The 14954-nt window shown below is 41.4% G+C and overlaps 1 protein-coding gene across 3 annotated transcripts; it reads right to left on the bottom strand.

Annotated features, from left to right (window-relative positions):
• Nucleotides 1-43: 43 nt before the first annotated feature.
• LOC111064903 (cyclin G) lies at nt 44-14903 on the bottom strand. Of its 3 annotated transcripts, XM_041591600.1 has the most exons (7): nt 14802-14817; nt 6428-6430; nt 4524-5362; nt 4202-4441; nt 3755-4129; nt 3469-3683; nt 44-2190 (listed from the first exon to the last, which is right to left on the bottom strand). In XM_041591600.1, the coding sequence occupies exons 3-7, from the start codon at nt 5340-5342 to the stop codon at nt 2115-2117; spliced, it is 1725 nt and encodes a 574-aa protein (XP_041447534.1). In that variant the 5' UTR covers nt 5343-5362; nt 6428-6430; nt 14802-14817; the 3' UTR covers nt 44-2114. The 3 variants fall into 3 exon arrangements, with proteins under 3 accessions (XP_041447534.1, XP_022208478.2, XP_022208570.2); XM_022352786.2 differs by lacking the exon at nt 6428-6430 and having other exon boundaries at nt 14802-14903; XM_022352878.2 differs by lacking the exons at nt 6428-6430; nt 14802-14817 and adding an exon at nt 12753-13305.
• Between the last annotated feature and the right edge of the window lie 51 nt (nt 14904-14954).

Genomic DNA, 14954 nt, shown 5'->3' with positions numbered 1-14954 from the left:
ACACACACGCAAACGCAAAAACAAAGTTAAATAAAACATTGGATTTTGTTGTAAATACTCATTGAAAAGTGTCTGCCACTGTGGCGGACACAGTGGCAAGCGCATTTTATTTAAATTTACAGAAATTGTGTCGATCCAAGGATCGTATGCACACATATATCTATGTGAGTCCCCTTTTCGGGGGGGCAAAGATGATAAAAAAGAATTTGTAAAATTTGAAAATTGTTTTTATGTTTCTCTGATAAATTTTTCTGATCTGCGGTAGTTTTTCCTTTATGTCTGTCTATGCTCTCCACACACGCTCATCTCCTTTCTACTCTTCCTTCTACATGTTTCTCTCTTTCTCTCTCGCTGTCTCTGTACATCTTGCTAAATAATGCATCATAATTTCTGCTTAAAGTTCGCCGCACTTCAATCTTAATTTGAATTGGGTTTTGTTGCGGTTTCGAATTTTGCTGGTTTTCGTAAACTAAGATTTAGATGATATTTAATGTACTACAACATATGTTTGTTGGTCTTGTTTTTTTTTTTTGTATGGTTTTTTTTACATATCGTTTAATAAATTAGATAATATTATATAACAAAAAAGAAAGTGTAGATTCTCGTACAATATAGGGTAGGGGAGGAGTAAAATCTAAAAAAAAGGATCACCGTGTTTATACTCATTTTGGAGCATCAATACGTTTGATTGATTGTTTGTTTAGTTTGTTTCCTGGACCGAAGCTGTCTAATAATAGATTTCATCATAGAATCGCATGATAATGAAAGATATTTGTGTTTTTGTTTTCGGGCGGCAAATAGTTTGGTTTTCTTTTTTGTTATACAGAGAAAAATCTACTAGACACACACTACTGGTACAATATCGTGGATTTTCTCCTTGCATAATTGATTTAATTTAATTGGTATTGTTATTGTTAAGAGTTCTTAGTCAATATAGGCGGCGAATTATGTTTTTGTATAGTTTTTTTTGTAATCGTTTTGTTTTTTCAAGCGCGGCTAAAATTATGGATATCGGATCAGATCGGTTTCTGCTTTTTGATACCTTAAAGTTTAGGTCTGTCTATACATAGAGAATTTTTGTACTTTTTTTTTTAAAGATTTTATGATTTTTTTTGTTGGGGTTTTTGTGGGTCCTTTTGATTGGGGTTGGTTTTATAACAGAACTGATAAGAGCAGCACAAACATGGGGAGAACATACAGTTGCTAAAACTAATTGGTTTTTTGTGTGTTTGATGATTTTTGATGTTTTTTTTTGTAATGTTTTTGTTTTTTGATATATTTTTTTTTGCGGTTCTTGCGTTACCACCAAAAAAATTGCATTCCCATTCCAGAGTCTGGTTTTGTTTGTTTTGGGGCTGGCAACTCTGCAATCGTTTCCTCCTTCTCTCTGATCTCAAATAATGATCCGGAACGGCATCAATCTTTTGTATGATGGTCCGCAGCATTCGTTTTTGTTTTATTTTTTTTGTAATTTTTTTTTGCTTTTGATTTTTTTTCACGTATTTTTTTGTCTGCCGCAAATAAATTGAAAAAATAGTTGCCTCTCAAACGGGCGCCTAGCGACGCCTCTCTGGCAACCTGTGTTCTGGCAAAAAGGGGGAGACAAGGGGGTGCGCTACCTATCTGTCTCTCTCGCCTTTTTTTCTTCGCCTACAACTCAATTGTTTCTTAAATGTTAGAACCAGCGGTAATAATATATATGTATATGCCAAAATAATTATGATGCAGTTTAGCAAAATATACACACACTCTCTCAATCACCTCTATCTCAATGCACGCACGCACACGAAACGCTCACTCAATCCACACACTGGCGGCACACACACACACACACCGCACACACAAATGCGACAGCAGTTGGTTGTTGTGGCTGCAGCAGCAGCTCATCCTTTTTACGCTCTTCGTTCAATGCAGGGGGATATGTGTGTCTCTTGCTGCTGCTGCTGCTTCTGCTGCTGCCGCTGCTTCATTACATTCCAGGAAGATGGCGGCTCCATTTGATGTTTGTGTGCGATGTGCTGTGGCCGCGTGCGTCTCCGTCCGTCTCCGTTCCGTGGCTCAATCCTGCTCCAGCTGTTATCTTGCAGTGTGGTGTGCTGCTGAGTGGCTGGACACTAACATTGTTCGAATATTGGAATTATGGGTGAAGTTGGCCAGTCCTCCTCCTCCTCAGAGCTAATACTCTCGGTTCTGCAAAGATCACAAAAAGAGTACCGGAAAATAGTTCAATATTTGTTCGTATGCAAAAACATTTGATTGATTTGCCCACAACAACAAAACGGGGGGCAATTAGTTATATGGGGCTGGCCCTGTTCAAGTTCAAGTTCAAGTTGAGGGTCTCCGAACCCCTTTTGCAAACCACTCGTTTCGTATCAGCTGATTATTGCCAAGTGCAATATTCGCGAATACAAAAGTCACCTCCAAATAGTGCATTGAACTCTCTAATTGTTTATGACTAACATTTGACTAAAGTATCAGATAAGATAGCAATTAAGAGAAAGGAAAGGCAACAAACGAACAAAGAAAGCTAGCAAATAAAATACAAAATAGAAAGAACAAAAATAAATAAAGTGGAATTCATTCAATGACATTGAACATGCATTCTAAGTTCATTGCTAGAATTCAAGGACAACACACATCAACAGCTGTCTGTTTAGGTGTGTTATATCATTGCGAACGCAAGCAGACGCTAGTGATGAAAGCAGCGCACAAAAAAACCAGCTATGGCAAATACACACACACACCATATACATATGTACATACGGGCAGAGTGTTATTTACCAATCTTGAGGTATTTTAAGGAATTAAAAGTTACATAAAAGTCTCAAAGAATTTTAGCAATGACAATTTTTTTACATATTTGGAATTGCATATGTATATGCTTTCATCACTACTCTCTTTTCTATACTCTCGCTCTCCCGTTACTCTTTTGCCTACCCACGCTTTGGCTTTGGACTTTCTACGTGCACGGACAGCGGGGTTTCCGTGCGTGTGCTGTTATTTCGTTTCGATAAGATTGAGTATACACGCGCACGCACACACCTACATAATATACATACATAGCTAGGTCTATGAGCGGAGCACAGGGCTGGGCTGGGGGGCGGGGTATGGGGGGCGGAGTCGGCTGGTCGAACGAGCCAAAAAGTCTCATGACACCGTAGGCTGTTTTGTTGTTGTTGATATTTTGGGTGCTGTGCCTGATAATGGAATCGCTAATATGTATTCTAGAAACTTGTTTACGCCGAAAAACGTTCAGATCGTCATCGACACATTTTGCTCACACATTGGGATCTTATACATACAGACTATATACTTATATGTGTGAGTGTGTCAAACCGTAAAAATAAGGCACTAAAAATACAATTTCTATGGCCAGTTTTTTGCAGTAGAAAAAGTTAGGTAGAAAGGGGAAAAGGGCCCAGACAAACCTTGGTGGGAAATGTTTTGTTATTAGCACTGAAAACTCACCTTGAACGCAGGCCATCGTCAAGGGCATTGGAAATGCCTTCCTCAATGGTGGGCAGGTCGGAGGAGAAGCGATTGATTGGGCGCAAGACGCGCAGCGTGCGACTGGACAACTTCCAGACAAGCCGTTGCTTGTAGGGCGCCTTGTTCTGACCATTGTAATGGGACAGAATGCCCGAAACAATGCTAAAGCCGCAGGTGAAAACGCGATCGGGAATCTACCAAAATTAAATATGAAATATGATTAGAAATACATTCCAATCCATTCTATCATCTCATTCAGACTCACCCTCATGTACTGCTGCAGGAAGAGAATATACTCAAAGACGTGCTTCAATTCGGGACTGCCGCGGGTATACGACTCCTTGATGTGGAAGTCCAGATGCAGGCAGATGAGCACCAGGGCCAGAGTTGAGGGCGTGATGACGGTGGTCTTCACGTCGCACAACAGGATCTCCAGGCGGTTCTCCAGCTCCTCCAGCTTAATCAGCTGCTGGAAGAACTTGAAGAAATCGCCGCCAATCTCCTTCGCCAGGTTGCGGAAGAGAGCATAGTAGATGCGCAGGTAGCTCACGGATGTGATCGGTGCATGTCCCATCTGGACACCCAGCTTGTTGGCAATCACGCCAGCCATGCGTTCCAGATCGCCAGCGGTACAACCACACTACAATAACACACAAAATCACAATGAAAACCTCTGCTCCTTGTAGACTCCAGAGTTAAAAAAAAAACCAACCTGAGATATTGTAACCAGATCTTCGGCAGGTATGGGCTTCAAGTCCAGCTGCTTGATGGCCAAATGGAAGGAGGCCACGCTCATGCAGGCCATGTGCTTGGGCTTGACGGCCATGCGGTCCAAAAAGCGATCCACCAGGCTCATAGCCGAGAAGAGGACATCGGATGGCAGCTCATACCACATCTTCAGGCAGCGTAGCACGTACGCGGATCCGTCACGTCCCCCGGCAGTCACCTCGCGCTAAAAGAGAACGGAGAGGAGATCTTGTTAGTGATGCAAGCTTCAGGGGGGGAGGGAAAGAGATCTCGTGTGGTGGACCTACCCTCGACTCCTTGGGCAGCAGGAGGACTGTGTGATATTTGTCCTGCAGGGCATCGTACTCCTTGAGAGTCTCGTAGAGCTCGTCGGAGGTGAGAGCGTGCAGCTGGTCCTCCAGCTGCTTCTTCGAGGAAGATGGCTCATTGCCACCGCCGACGGCTCCTGCTCCTGCCTCGGCCTCCAGATCCAGTTCCAGTTGCTGTTGCTCTTGTTGTTGTTGTTGATCGTACTTCTGATATTCCAAGCCAGCAGCACCCGGGGTCCCGTACCGGCCCTCGTCCGCAATCCTCATCCAATCAGTTGGCATCTCTGCATTGTGGTCCATGACATTCCCCATCTTGCCCCCAACCGAATCCAAACCACCGGCGGCATTACCGCTGCCGGCGAGAACAGCAGCAGCCGCTGCCTGGGCCGATGTCGAGGGTTGCTCATCATCGACCAGGATGGCGTTAATGCTGTTGGCGTCCATGTTGTTGCTGCTGCTGGTGTTGGTGTTGGGGGACAAGGCGAATCCTGACATAACCGACGACGACATCGATGTCCTCTGCTGCATCAACTGCTGCTGCTGCCGCTGCCGCTCAACCGCCTCCAACTGGCAATAGTACTCGATATCCTGCTCCTGTTGGTACTGGTATTGGTATTGGTACTCCTGCTCGTAGTGGTTGGTAGGTGGCTGCTGCTGCTGGTGGTGGTCTAGCTGTTGCTGCTGTTGTTGTTGTTGGTATTGGTATTGCTCTTCTTGTTGTAGAGTATTCTCCAAACCAGTGTCAACGACGGCGGCGGCGTATTCGGCGGCAGCAGAGTAGCGTACAGGGACAGACATTGTGAGGGCTGGCCTAGTACCTGTGTTGGTGGTTTTAAGGTTTCGAATTGTGGTTTCAAGGAAATGGTTTTTTATATAGTTAACGTAGTAGCACCACCACACTCTCTCTGAGTGACTCTCTCTATGTCTCAGATGAGCAAGAAAGAGACAGCCAAGTAAAGTGCCGTTGCAAAAGAAAACTAGGCCACACACACACACAAATTGCGTAGGAGCAGGAGGAGGAGAAGTGGAAATGAGCAGGATGTCTCGCTTTCGTTCTCGCAGTCCTCTCTCTCACTTGTTTGAATTTTATTTTCAGCTTTTTAAAAAAAGGCACAACAATTTCAAGCTTCCCAATATCTAAGGGCGATATCAGCGAATGAATTGATACTCTCAATCACTCTCAATCTACAGCTCGAATTTGTTGGTGTACACAGCAAAGGAAACACCTGGCGCTTCTCTCTTTTCGTTCTCTGAGAGAGCAGTATACAAAAACTGGCGCGCTACCGAAAATAAAACGAACTGTTTTGCTACTTGTAATGCACACACTGGTCGCAGGGCTCAGGATTCCGTTGAAACGGATAATGCGTTGCACTCTTCTGGCTATACGGTTAAGATATAGCAGCTCTGTGACCTTAATGCAATTCTTTCAACAATTTGCAAACAGCGAACAAACAAAAACACCCTCAACAATGGCTGGACAACAATTTAATTTGTAATAGGCGCAGTGTACCAAAGGACAATTGAACGATAGCAACGATTGAATTATTGTTGACGTATCAGTCTGATTTTGTCTGGCGTACGCTGATCTCTCTTTTAATTGTTGTCGTATTTATGTATTAATCTCTCTTTCGAGAAAGAAATTACTTAAGAGAAAAACTGAATGCAGGGGCAAAAGCGCTAGAAATTACGGTTTATTATGTGTTCGCTCAATGCTTGTCACGATAATAAAACACTTGCGCTTAGGCCAACACTGTTTTTCAACACTGTTACTGTTACAGTTATTTGTATTTTTTTTTGCAAAGCTCGGTTTAGAGAGCTTTATATTGCTTTTAGCTTGACGCTTTTATGATTTCTTTTTTGGGCTATATTCAAAATAAACTTACTCGCTGCAAAAGGTTTTTTTTGTTTGCACAATTAAAAAAAGTAAAATATTATTACAGTGTTTCAAAAATAAAATGGAATGATTAATGGAATGGGTGGGGTGGTTCAGCATGCATGAACAGTGCAATGCACTTCTCCGACTGATTCGGTTGTTGTTTCTGTTTTTGTTGTTATTTTGGTTGTGTGTTATTTTCGTGTTCAATACGTTTCAACGAACTCTTTAGACTGGGGGGGAAATCAACCAAAAACCTGCATATTTTTACACCTGTATGCAGCGAACGAACGAACAGTGGCACGAGAACCATTTGTATCGTCCATAAACCTGCTGCTAGTGATGATGACATTGGAATACATTTTATTTTGAGTGACCGACGGACCGAGCGACCGATCGACCTCACCAGCGACACATTTTCATTCAAATCGCGCCAACACAAGGTTGTGGGCGGACGGGACAGGACGGGTGACAGTTTGTGTTGGCCTCAAGGCAAACCACGTAAATAGATTGAGATATGTACAAGCATTTTGAATATATAAACTTTTCAAAACTTGCGACAGATCAAACATGAAATCTAGCTAATAAATGCTCGAGAGTAAACTCCAACTAAGTGCTGGAATATTATTTCACACTTCCGCCAGACAAGGCGTATTTCCCACCACCCCAAAATAAAGAACTAGCGATTAAAAGTCGAACAACAAATGAAAACCTAAACAGAAAAACACTTGAACAAACAACAATAGTAAAAGCTTCCCCCAGACGCCGCCATATTGTTCTAGATTAATTCAAAAGAAGAATGGGCAGAGAAGGGGAGAGTAGTAAAAAGATAAGTGGGGGGAAAAATTCAGTCTGTTTGCTGTGATCATCTTCTGCCGAATGCTTTCTCCTCTTTGAAGCAAAACAGAAACTTCAAATCGTGTAAACAGTTGGATGATAAATGACATAAACTAACCAAACAAAACCGAAACACCCCCAGATTTCGTACCACATAGCACACACTATCCACTCGAATGGGAAATCGCGAGCGAGTGAAGCTGTAAGCATACAACAACATAGTCGAATGCCTGAACAATTGCCTCCAGATGTTTTGAATGGGATAGGGCAGGAGAGTGATGATAAATACGATGGAAGTACAGCCCAGCAGATTGCATAGATATTTATAGATGCGATAGGACTGGACTGTAGACTCTCAGAGGGCGTTGAGGAAATAATCACAGCAATCGCAAAGTCCACGTCCGTGGCGCCAAAGGTTTTTCGAGGCAGCAGCAACCTCAATTTGAATACGAAAATAACCACAAAACATAACAATTTAAAGAGTTTAACCTGCTTCAGGGCTAACCAGATAGACAAGGCTGCTGATTAACAAAACAAACAGCTGTCAAAAGCCAATTACTCGTACGCCAAGTGCATGTCTTGCACGAGTACAGAAAATCCCAATATGCTGAAAGTAAACCCCGAATTTTGATGACTTTGGTTTTCAATTATAATGGGGTCACCACAGCAACGAAGACCGCGCCCTGAATCATCTTTTCGAAGTGACATTCGGTGCCGAGATCCAGACAAATGAATCAGATGCGGGTTTTTAGTGACGCATTGGAGAAGTGGAGAATCGAATCGATGGAAAGAAACCAATGAAAGGAAAATGTCTGCATTGAATTACGCATCACATTTAACAAAATACTTCCGTTTGGGTTGTTATTTACCAATCAGTTCTATTTTTAAGCTCAAAATCACAGACAGAATCAAAACAACAGAAAATTCTTAAAGCCAAGTTAGCTGGTGGCAATTCAAGGTCGCCCACCCACCAAAAACTAGTTTTGAGGGGGGGCAACACAAACACACACACACACATTGAAAACGCCACAAGCTTCTGTTTCTTCAGTGCATGACTGGCATTAAGCGATCGCAGCTTAAAGCGCTTAACAAAAGCTTCTGTCTGTCTCGGCCCCGAAACGCTCAATGATAACGGTAACAATCGCTGTGCGGTTAAAGTTCAACTGTTATGCTTCTAGCTCTGTGATCCCACCAATCGTAAAACAACAAGACACCGAGAGAGAGAGAGAGAGAGTGAGGCAGCTAGCTAGCCATAATTATAGCACACAAGCATCACCTCACCTCTTGTATCTATATTCCCCCCAACACTACCCTCATACAGGTACTATTCCTTCCAGATATATGTAAATACATGTGTACAAAAGCTATCGCTCTTGTGATCTTAGCCAAGGTTTTCTGCTCGACTGCAATTCCAACAAAAAACCAAAAAATTTAGAAACATTTTTGAGTCAATTTCTCAACTGAAATTTTGTTCATAGTTTCTGTTTTGTTTTTTTTTATTTTTGTTTTCTTTTTCCTTTGCTGACGCAAAGCACGTACGCACACAGCTACATCGATCGACTCAAGAGGTCTCTCTGTGTGTGTGTATGAGCTATGGCCATATATAATATTGTTGTGGCACTGTAAAAAAATTTCACTTTTTGCCTATTTTTGTAACGACGGAAGGCAACCGCGACATGGGGCGTGGCCGTTAACTCTGCGAGTCAGGTGTGAAATACTTTTAGCGGTAAGTATAAATTCCATAAAGCTGCCCCGCCACCAGCGCCTGCAATTGGAAGCGTTCGTTGCGTTTCCAAAACGAAAGTGAGATTGTTTATCGCTCAGACAAAGACGCACTAAATTATGTTTCATGTTTTCCCCACAAAACAAATGATCAGCACAGAGCGGGATGGCAATCGTTTTTAAGTATTACCAGCGAGCCTTTCGATCGAACAACAAACGCTTTATTCATTTATCATCGTCATCGAATGAGTTTTTGAATTCGATGAAGGTCAGCCAAATGACAGGCGGGAGAGAGTGTGTAAAGCAAGAGAGGAGAAAAATACAGACGCATCTCGGCTAAGACTGGAAAACTGGAACGTGTTTGGAGTCACGTAGAAAAAGAATGTGGAAATCCACCTTCAATTGTCAACCCCTGCAGGAAAAAAAGGTGAAAAGAAACTTTTGACTTTGGTTTACATAATTAACGGAAGGAAATTTCTCAGTCAGCTTATCACAGGGTTGATTTCAACAACCCCCCAAAAAACAAAGACTCAAGTTCCACCCCGCTGACAGGCGTTGGGTGAACATTTAAATAAATATTGCCACCAGGCACACTCGGGAATGGAATGACTCAACAGGGGAGGGAGGGGGCAAAGACAAAAGACAGACTGCAAAGAGCCTGTGCGCAGGCGCGCCGCCAACAGCAGCAGCTGCTGCCGCTCTCCTCTGGCATGTGCTGGAAAAGATACGAAAACGAATGCGACGACTACGAATAAGAGGAAATTTATGTTCATTTCCCGTCAAACAAAGGAAAATATATTTTTTTTGTTAGCCCCTCCCTTGGCTTCCTCTGCGCGTTCTTCCTATAGTAAACAAAAAAAGATAACCTTAAACCGAAATAACAATAGAGAACCGATCCAAGCGACCGATCAGCGGGCATTGTCCTCAATCTCTATCCCTCTTGCTCCCCCAGATAGTGAGCCTCATGCCATCCCTCTCTCTATCGTTCGTTCCACATAGTGTTGGTAGTGTAAAGGCATTTTCGAAACTGTCCGGCGATCGACCTTAGGGCTTTGAGGCCAAAGCAAAGCGTCTGTTCAGTCCAGTTTTGCCAGTTCTATTTCATTTTTGCTAGTTCTATTCCGTACATGCATTATATCAGTCTGTCGAGTGTCTCGACTATCTGTCAATGGAATCCATTGAATACAATTCGCATTGCCCATTATCTTTTATTGCCAGTGTACCCAACCAGATCACCTCAGACCCATAGTACATTATCAACGGAAATGCAATTTACTAATTATCCGTCGACGTAAAGTCTTGACTTTAAAATGGAATGATAAGCATGGGCTAATCGTACGAAACTACTTTGGACTTTGAATCCCAAAAATATAGCAGAGGCAGTAGCAGTACTGTAATGGTACCCTTGTGACTCTGTGATTCACTGAGGAACAAGGGAACTTCACTTCTGTGTTTCTGTAGCACGGATTTCCATATTGCGTGTTTTTGCTTACATCATTGTAATTGCCTGCTGGCATTGGTATTTCGCTGCACTATAATTATACTCATGGTCACCAAGGGTTCCTAGTCCCTAGACGGACAATTATAGTTATATCATAGGCAAATAAATTCCCTAAACAGACAGATAGATAGATAAGAGACACCTACATAAACTCCCACTCCCATCCAAGGTTCCCCCTGGAGGGACATGCCATTTGTGTAGATATCCGTTACTGATAACTGATAAAAATGCAATCCCCATTTGGCAATGTCTCACGATGACTTATACTCTGTAGAACAACGGGCTTATCGTGATTCGGACAGGAGTGGGCAGGCCAATATTTCGTAACATTCCATGACGTAAACGCAAGCTCGATAAAGCAATTCGATCTTATCTGCCTGTAGCTCATTTTCAGTTCCACAAAAACCCATAGAAATGCACAGAGAATTCGAAGCAAGCGGATGGCAGCTGCAGGGTGCAACAGCACCAGCACCAGCAGCTGCCTCCTTCTCGCTCTCAACACTACGGTTCAGAAATATTGGAATTTTTCGTCACCTTTTCAAATTAGAGAAAAAAGGGGTGGAAGTCGATGTCAATGGCTTGGCATACGAGCTGGTGTTTGGGGGATTACCAGGAAGAAGGGTTGATTGGTTGGTTTAGTTGAGAGCTTTTTCTGGTAACCATTTGATATGCCAACTCTTTTGGGCTCGTCAGCTGGTATCAGGCCAAAAACTGGCATTTCAGGCATTGAATTTCACTTTTGGCCGACGCATCGTCGCGTCAAATGTCCAACTTCACTTTGTTTTTGCATGAGAAATTTGTTTTGGCCGCAGACCCAAGAAAACAGGTAACAGACTGATGAGACGGCGCCTTCCTGGTCCTAAACCGCAAGTGAAATCTTAATAGATGACGGTTTAGGGGCAGACGTCAGATGGATTACGGTTAATTTAAGGGCGGACATCGGCTGTTCTGCCTTCCACTCTTGTCCGTTTCATTCCAGAAGTAGCAGCAGAGAAAGAAGCAAAGGTAGATTTTTAACCAGTTTGAAGAGGAATAGAGGAAACAAACGGTACAGCAATAGCACACCCACGCCACACAAACACTCACGCACTTTCATGTTTAACTGTGTGTGTGGCTTCCCCCTCTTATTTTCATATGGTGGAGGCTATAGAAAATATGAAAATCAACAAATTAAGCAATTTTTGTGTGCTTGCAGAGCGCTCTTTTTGTTGGTTTCTACGGCTGCGCAACAAATTGAAATCAACAAATATGACCCAGAAAACAGAAAAACATCGCTGAAGGTGAAATCAACCAGCAAAAACAAGAGACTCGGAAAACAGGCAATACTTGTTAATTGTGTTCGAAAAGGAAACAACTTGTTTTCCAAATTATCCAAAAGTTATTGAAAACAGACAACAAGGAGTTTTATAAAGTATTTCTTTATATTATTTGGCTGACGCAATTTCAAGCCAGCGCACACACCATACCAAGCTTTTGTGTATGTGTCGAGTGAAACGGTATGCATCTGCATTGGTATGGGGTATGTATGAGGCAAAAATCCAAATGGGAACACAACACACACACTCAAAGGCCTTTGTTTGCAGTGTCGTCTGTGCTGGGAGAGGAACGTTGGCTATGAAACACTCCACCGATTGTGGAGAGCAAAGACACAGAAAGAGAGAGAGAGAGCGAGTCAATAAAACAAACGGGGAGAATGAAAATATAGAATGTATAGGGGGGAAAATAGGGGCAAGCAATTGACGTAAAATGAAAAGAATAAATGAATGCATTTGCGTATGCAAATATAGAGGAATAGAAATTCATCTAGTAAGTTGTCTCATGGGGAAGTAAAACTGTACTTGCGAGTGCGTCTAAATGTATTAGTTGGATTTAAACAAGTTGCCAAACAAAGGCCTCCTCCAATGGCTGTACAGCTTGCATAAAAAGCATAGCAGCCCCACTCACATACAAACACACACACCACACTCCAGCCCCAAAAACTCACTCTCGCACTTACTCACACAATGACAGCCAAACAGCTGTGAAACGGAATGAGAGTGGAACAAACACGTAAATTATTTCTTCATATGTACGCGTAAAAGTACTCGTATACATATACATTCATATGATAAATTCTGTATGTATGCCTCAATTGTGTATTATTTTATTTCTTTTGGCAAACAAAACATCATCCGACTGAAAAACAATTTGCCAATCTTGATAGATAAAGTGTGTGGGAGGCCTTGATTTTCTTTTGCAATAAGATTGAAAATAAAATTTGTTATTTGTTGCTTACATTTTTACAGCCATTTTGTTGTTGTTTTCTGTTGCGCAGGAATGTTGAGATGAATTATTTTATTTGCAAATGGTTTTTATTGCACTTTAAAAATAGTTATGTGTACAAGTTGTGGCCTGGCAGCTTGAATCGTGGGTCTTGTTAAAAAAGTTTTTCTATAAAACTCGTTTTTCTGCCATTTACGCTAGGTTTAACTAATTTGTACTGCAATTTCTATCACAATTGAAAGTTTTTTCTCCTCTTTTTTTGATTGTTTTTTGGATCGATTTTTCCCACACACCAGATTAAAAGTGGTTGGGATTTTTCTCACATCAGCTGCACTTCATAGCTCTGCAGGTTGGGGTTGCATATATCTGAAGGCCCTTTTAGCTAAGCTTTGTACATTTGCAGGAAAACATACGCTCTTTTTGCAATGAATTGGCTTTTAGCTGCATAAAATTATACAAAAATTTCCATCTCTATGCAAACACACATACGAATGACACACAAAAACTTTGCTTTGGATTTTATATTTTTAAGCTATTTATCACGCACAACAACCGCTCGGTCCAAATATTTTTTGAAATTTAATTTTATTATATTTTCTTCTGTTGTTATCAGTGTGACCGTAACGATAACGATAAAAAATACCATACGACGAACAAATAAATACCATTTCAGATTTGAGAAATACCATTTAAATACCATACCATAAAAAAACCGTAAGATACGCTCTCTACACCTCGGAAGAGAGCAAAACCACCACGAATTGAGAGCGAAATATGTCAATATTTTTTGTGCGCTAAATGGAGTTTTTCAGTCATTCTGAAAAGTATCTTAATATATACAAAATAATTGGAACTTGATTACATGTTGCAATACAAATTAATGTTGCCAACGATTTGCTATATTTTTAAATACTTTTTTTTCCATGATCTCTATGAAAAGCAATAAATGGCATTTCCTCAGGACGATCTGTTTTGGAGGGCCGTATAAAACCCTAATTTCATTAAGATATTTGAGTTTTGTGGGTTACTTTCCCCAGGGTATATTACACTTTGTTTCATTCGTTCCCATTTACTGGAAATCTAAACCCAGCCTCCTCTAAACTGTACATGTAGCTAGAATGTACTTTGTCCGTCGACACAGTTTTAGATTCACAGGTGATATTTTAAATACCAAATCAAATTCTGACTACTCGTTGGTATTTTACTAAGGCGCCAAAGCCGGAAATTCAAATACCTTTTACAAACAGAAATTTTTCAGTAAAATACCTTAAACTTTGATTTATTTGTACAAGTGCCTGACTGGGAATTTCAAACATTCTTTGATCTTTTCAAGGTTTGTTTTGAGAGGAAATGGACACTTCCTGCATATTTCACAATCAATGTCAATTTGACTATATATATATAAACTATTTATGTACATATGTATTTATGTGAAATCGTAAAGATTAGAGAGGTTCTAAGACGTTGTTGATAAGATATCGAAGCATGAAATTTACGCAGCCGTTTTTTCGTGGGCCTTAGCAGCAAATGAAAATGCATTTGCAGGTGGCTGGCCTTCGAAAGGGAAACTTGGTACTGTTACCAAGCGCATTTTAAAGGGGGGATGGGGGCCCGAGATGTGAGCTATTTCAGGGGCCCAACACACACACACAGTCACGCACTTCTAGAAATTTGTGAGGCACGAACAACAACCTGTACACACACACACACACACCTTGCATGGAAATCATACATGTATTGAACATATGAATGAATCGGTCGAAAGTCCGTTCGTTGCTAGGAGAATAATTCAATGACGCAAAAAACCAAATATGGCATCTGGAGCACATTTAAGCAACTTAACTCTGTAATTCTCCCAATTCCCAGTTAGAAAGTTTTCCCAATTTCGTCATCATTCATACACACACACACACACATAGAAAGATAAAAAAAAACGCGTGGCGAATGTGGGACGGGACCAGGTTTCCAATTGATTTTCTAGCCAAAAGAGTCGTTTTCTCGTATTGATTAACACTTTATATTGATGATGGGTGGTTAGTGAAACTGTTTTATGTCCACTTACCCGGATGCCTCCGTTTTAATCAGTATTTGAGCTTCTTTTTGTTCACCGGGGCCAAAAATATAAACCTTATTCCAAATACAGTGTGACTGTATCTGAATTATCCATGGCAGAAGCCAGTGTGACCCTCGCAAATATACCTTCTCATTTCCAAAA

This window comes from Drosophila obscura, unplaced genomic scaffold (assembly GCF_018151105.1).
Source record: "Drosophila obscura isolate BZ-5 IFL unplaced genomic scaffold, ASM1815110v1 contig_150, whole genome shotgun sequence".
Classification (NCBI taxonomy): domain Eukaryota; kingdom Metazoa; phylum Arthropoda; class Insecta; order Diptera; family Drosophilidae; genus Drosophila; species Drosophila obscura.
This window is presented reverse-complemented; position numbering and strand designations above follow the sequence as displayed.

Excerpts from the sequence above, each read along its gene's own strand:
- LOC111064903 (XM_022352786.2), bottom strand. The coding sequence starts at position 5,342 with ATGTCTGTCCCTGTACGCTACTCTGCTGCCGCCGAATACGCCGCCGCC. Across the intron at positions 4,130-4,201 it reads ATCTGGTTACAATATCTCAG|TGTGGTTGTACCGCTGGCGA; the intron begins GTTGGTTTTTTT and ends GTGTTATTGTAG. Across the intron at positions 2,191-3,468 it reads GACGATGGCCTGCGTTCAAG|AACCGAGAGTATTAGCTCTG; the intron begins GTGAGTTTTCAG and ends TGATCTTTGCAG.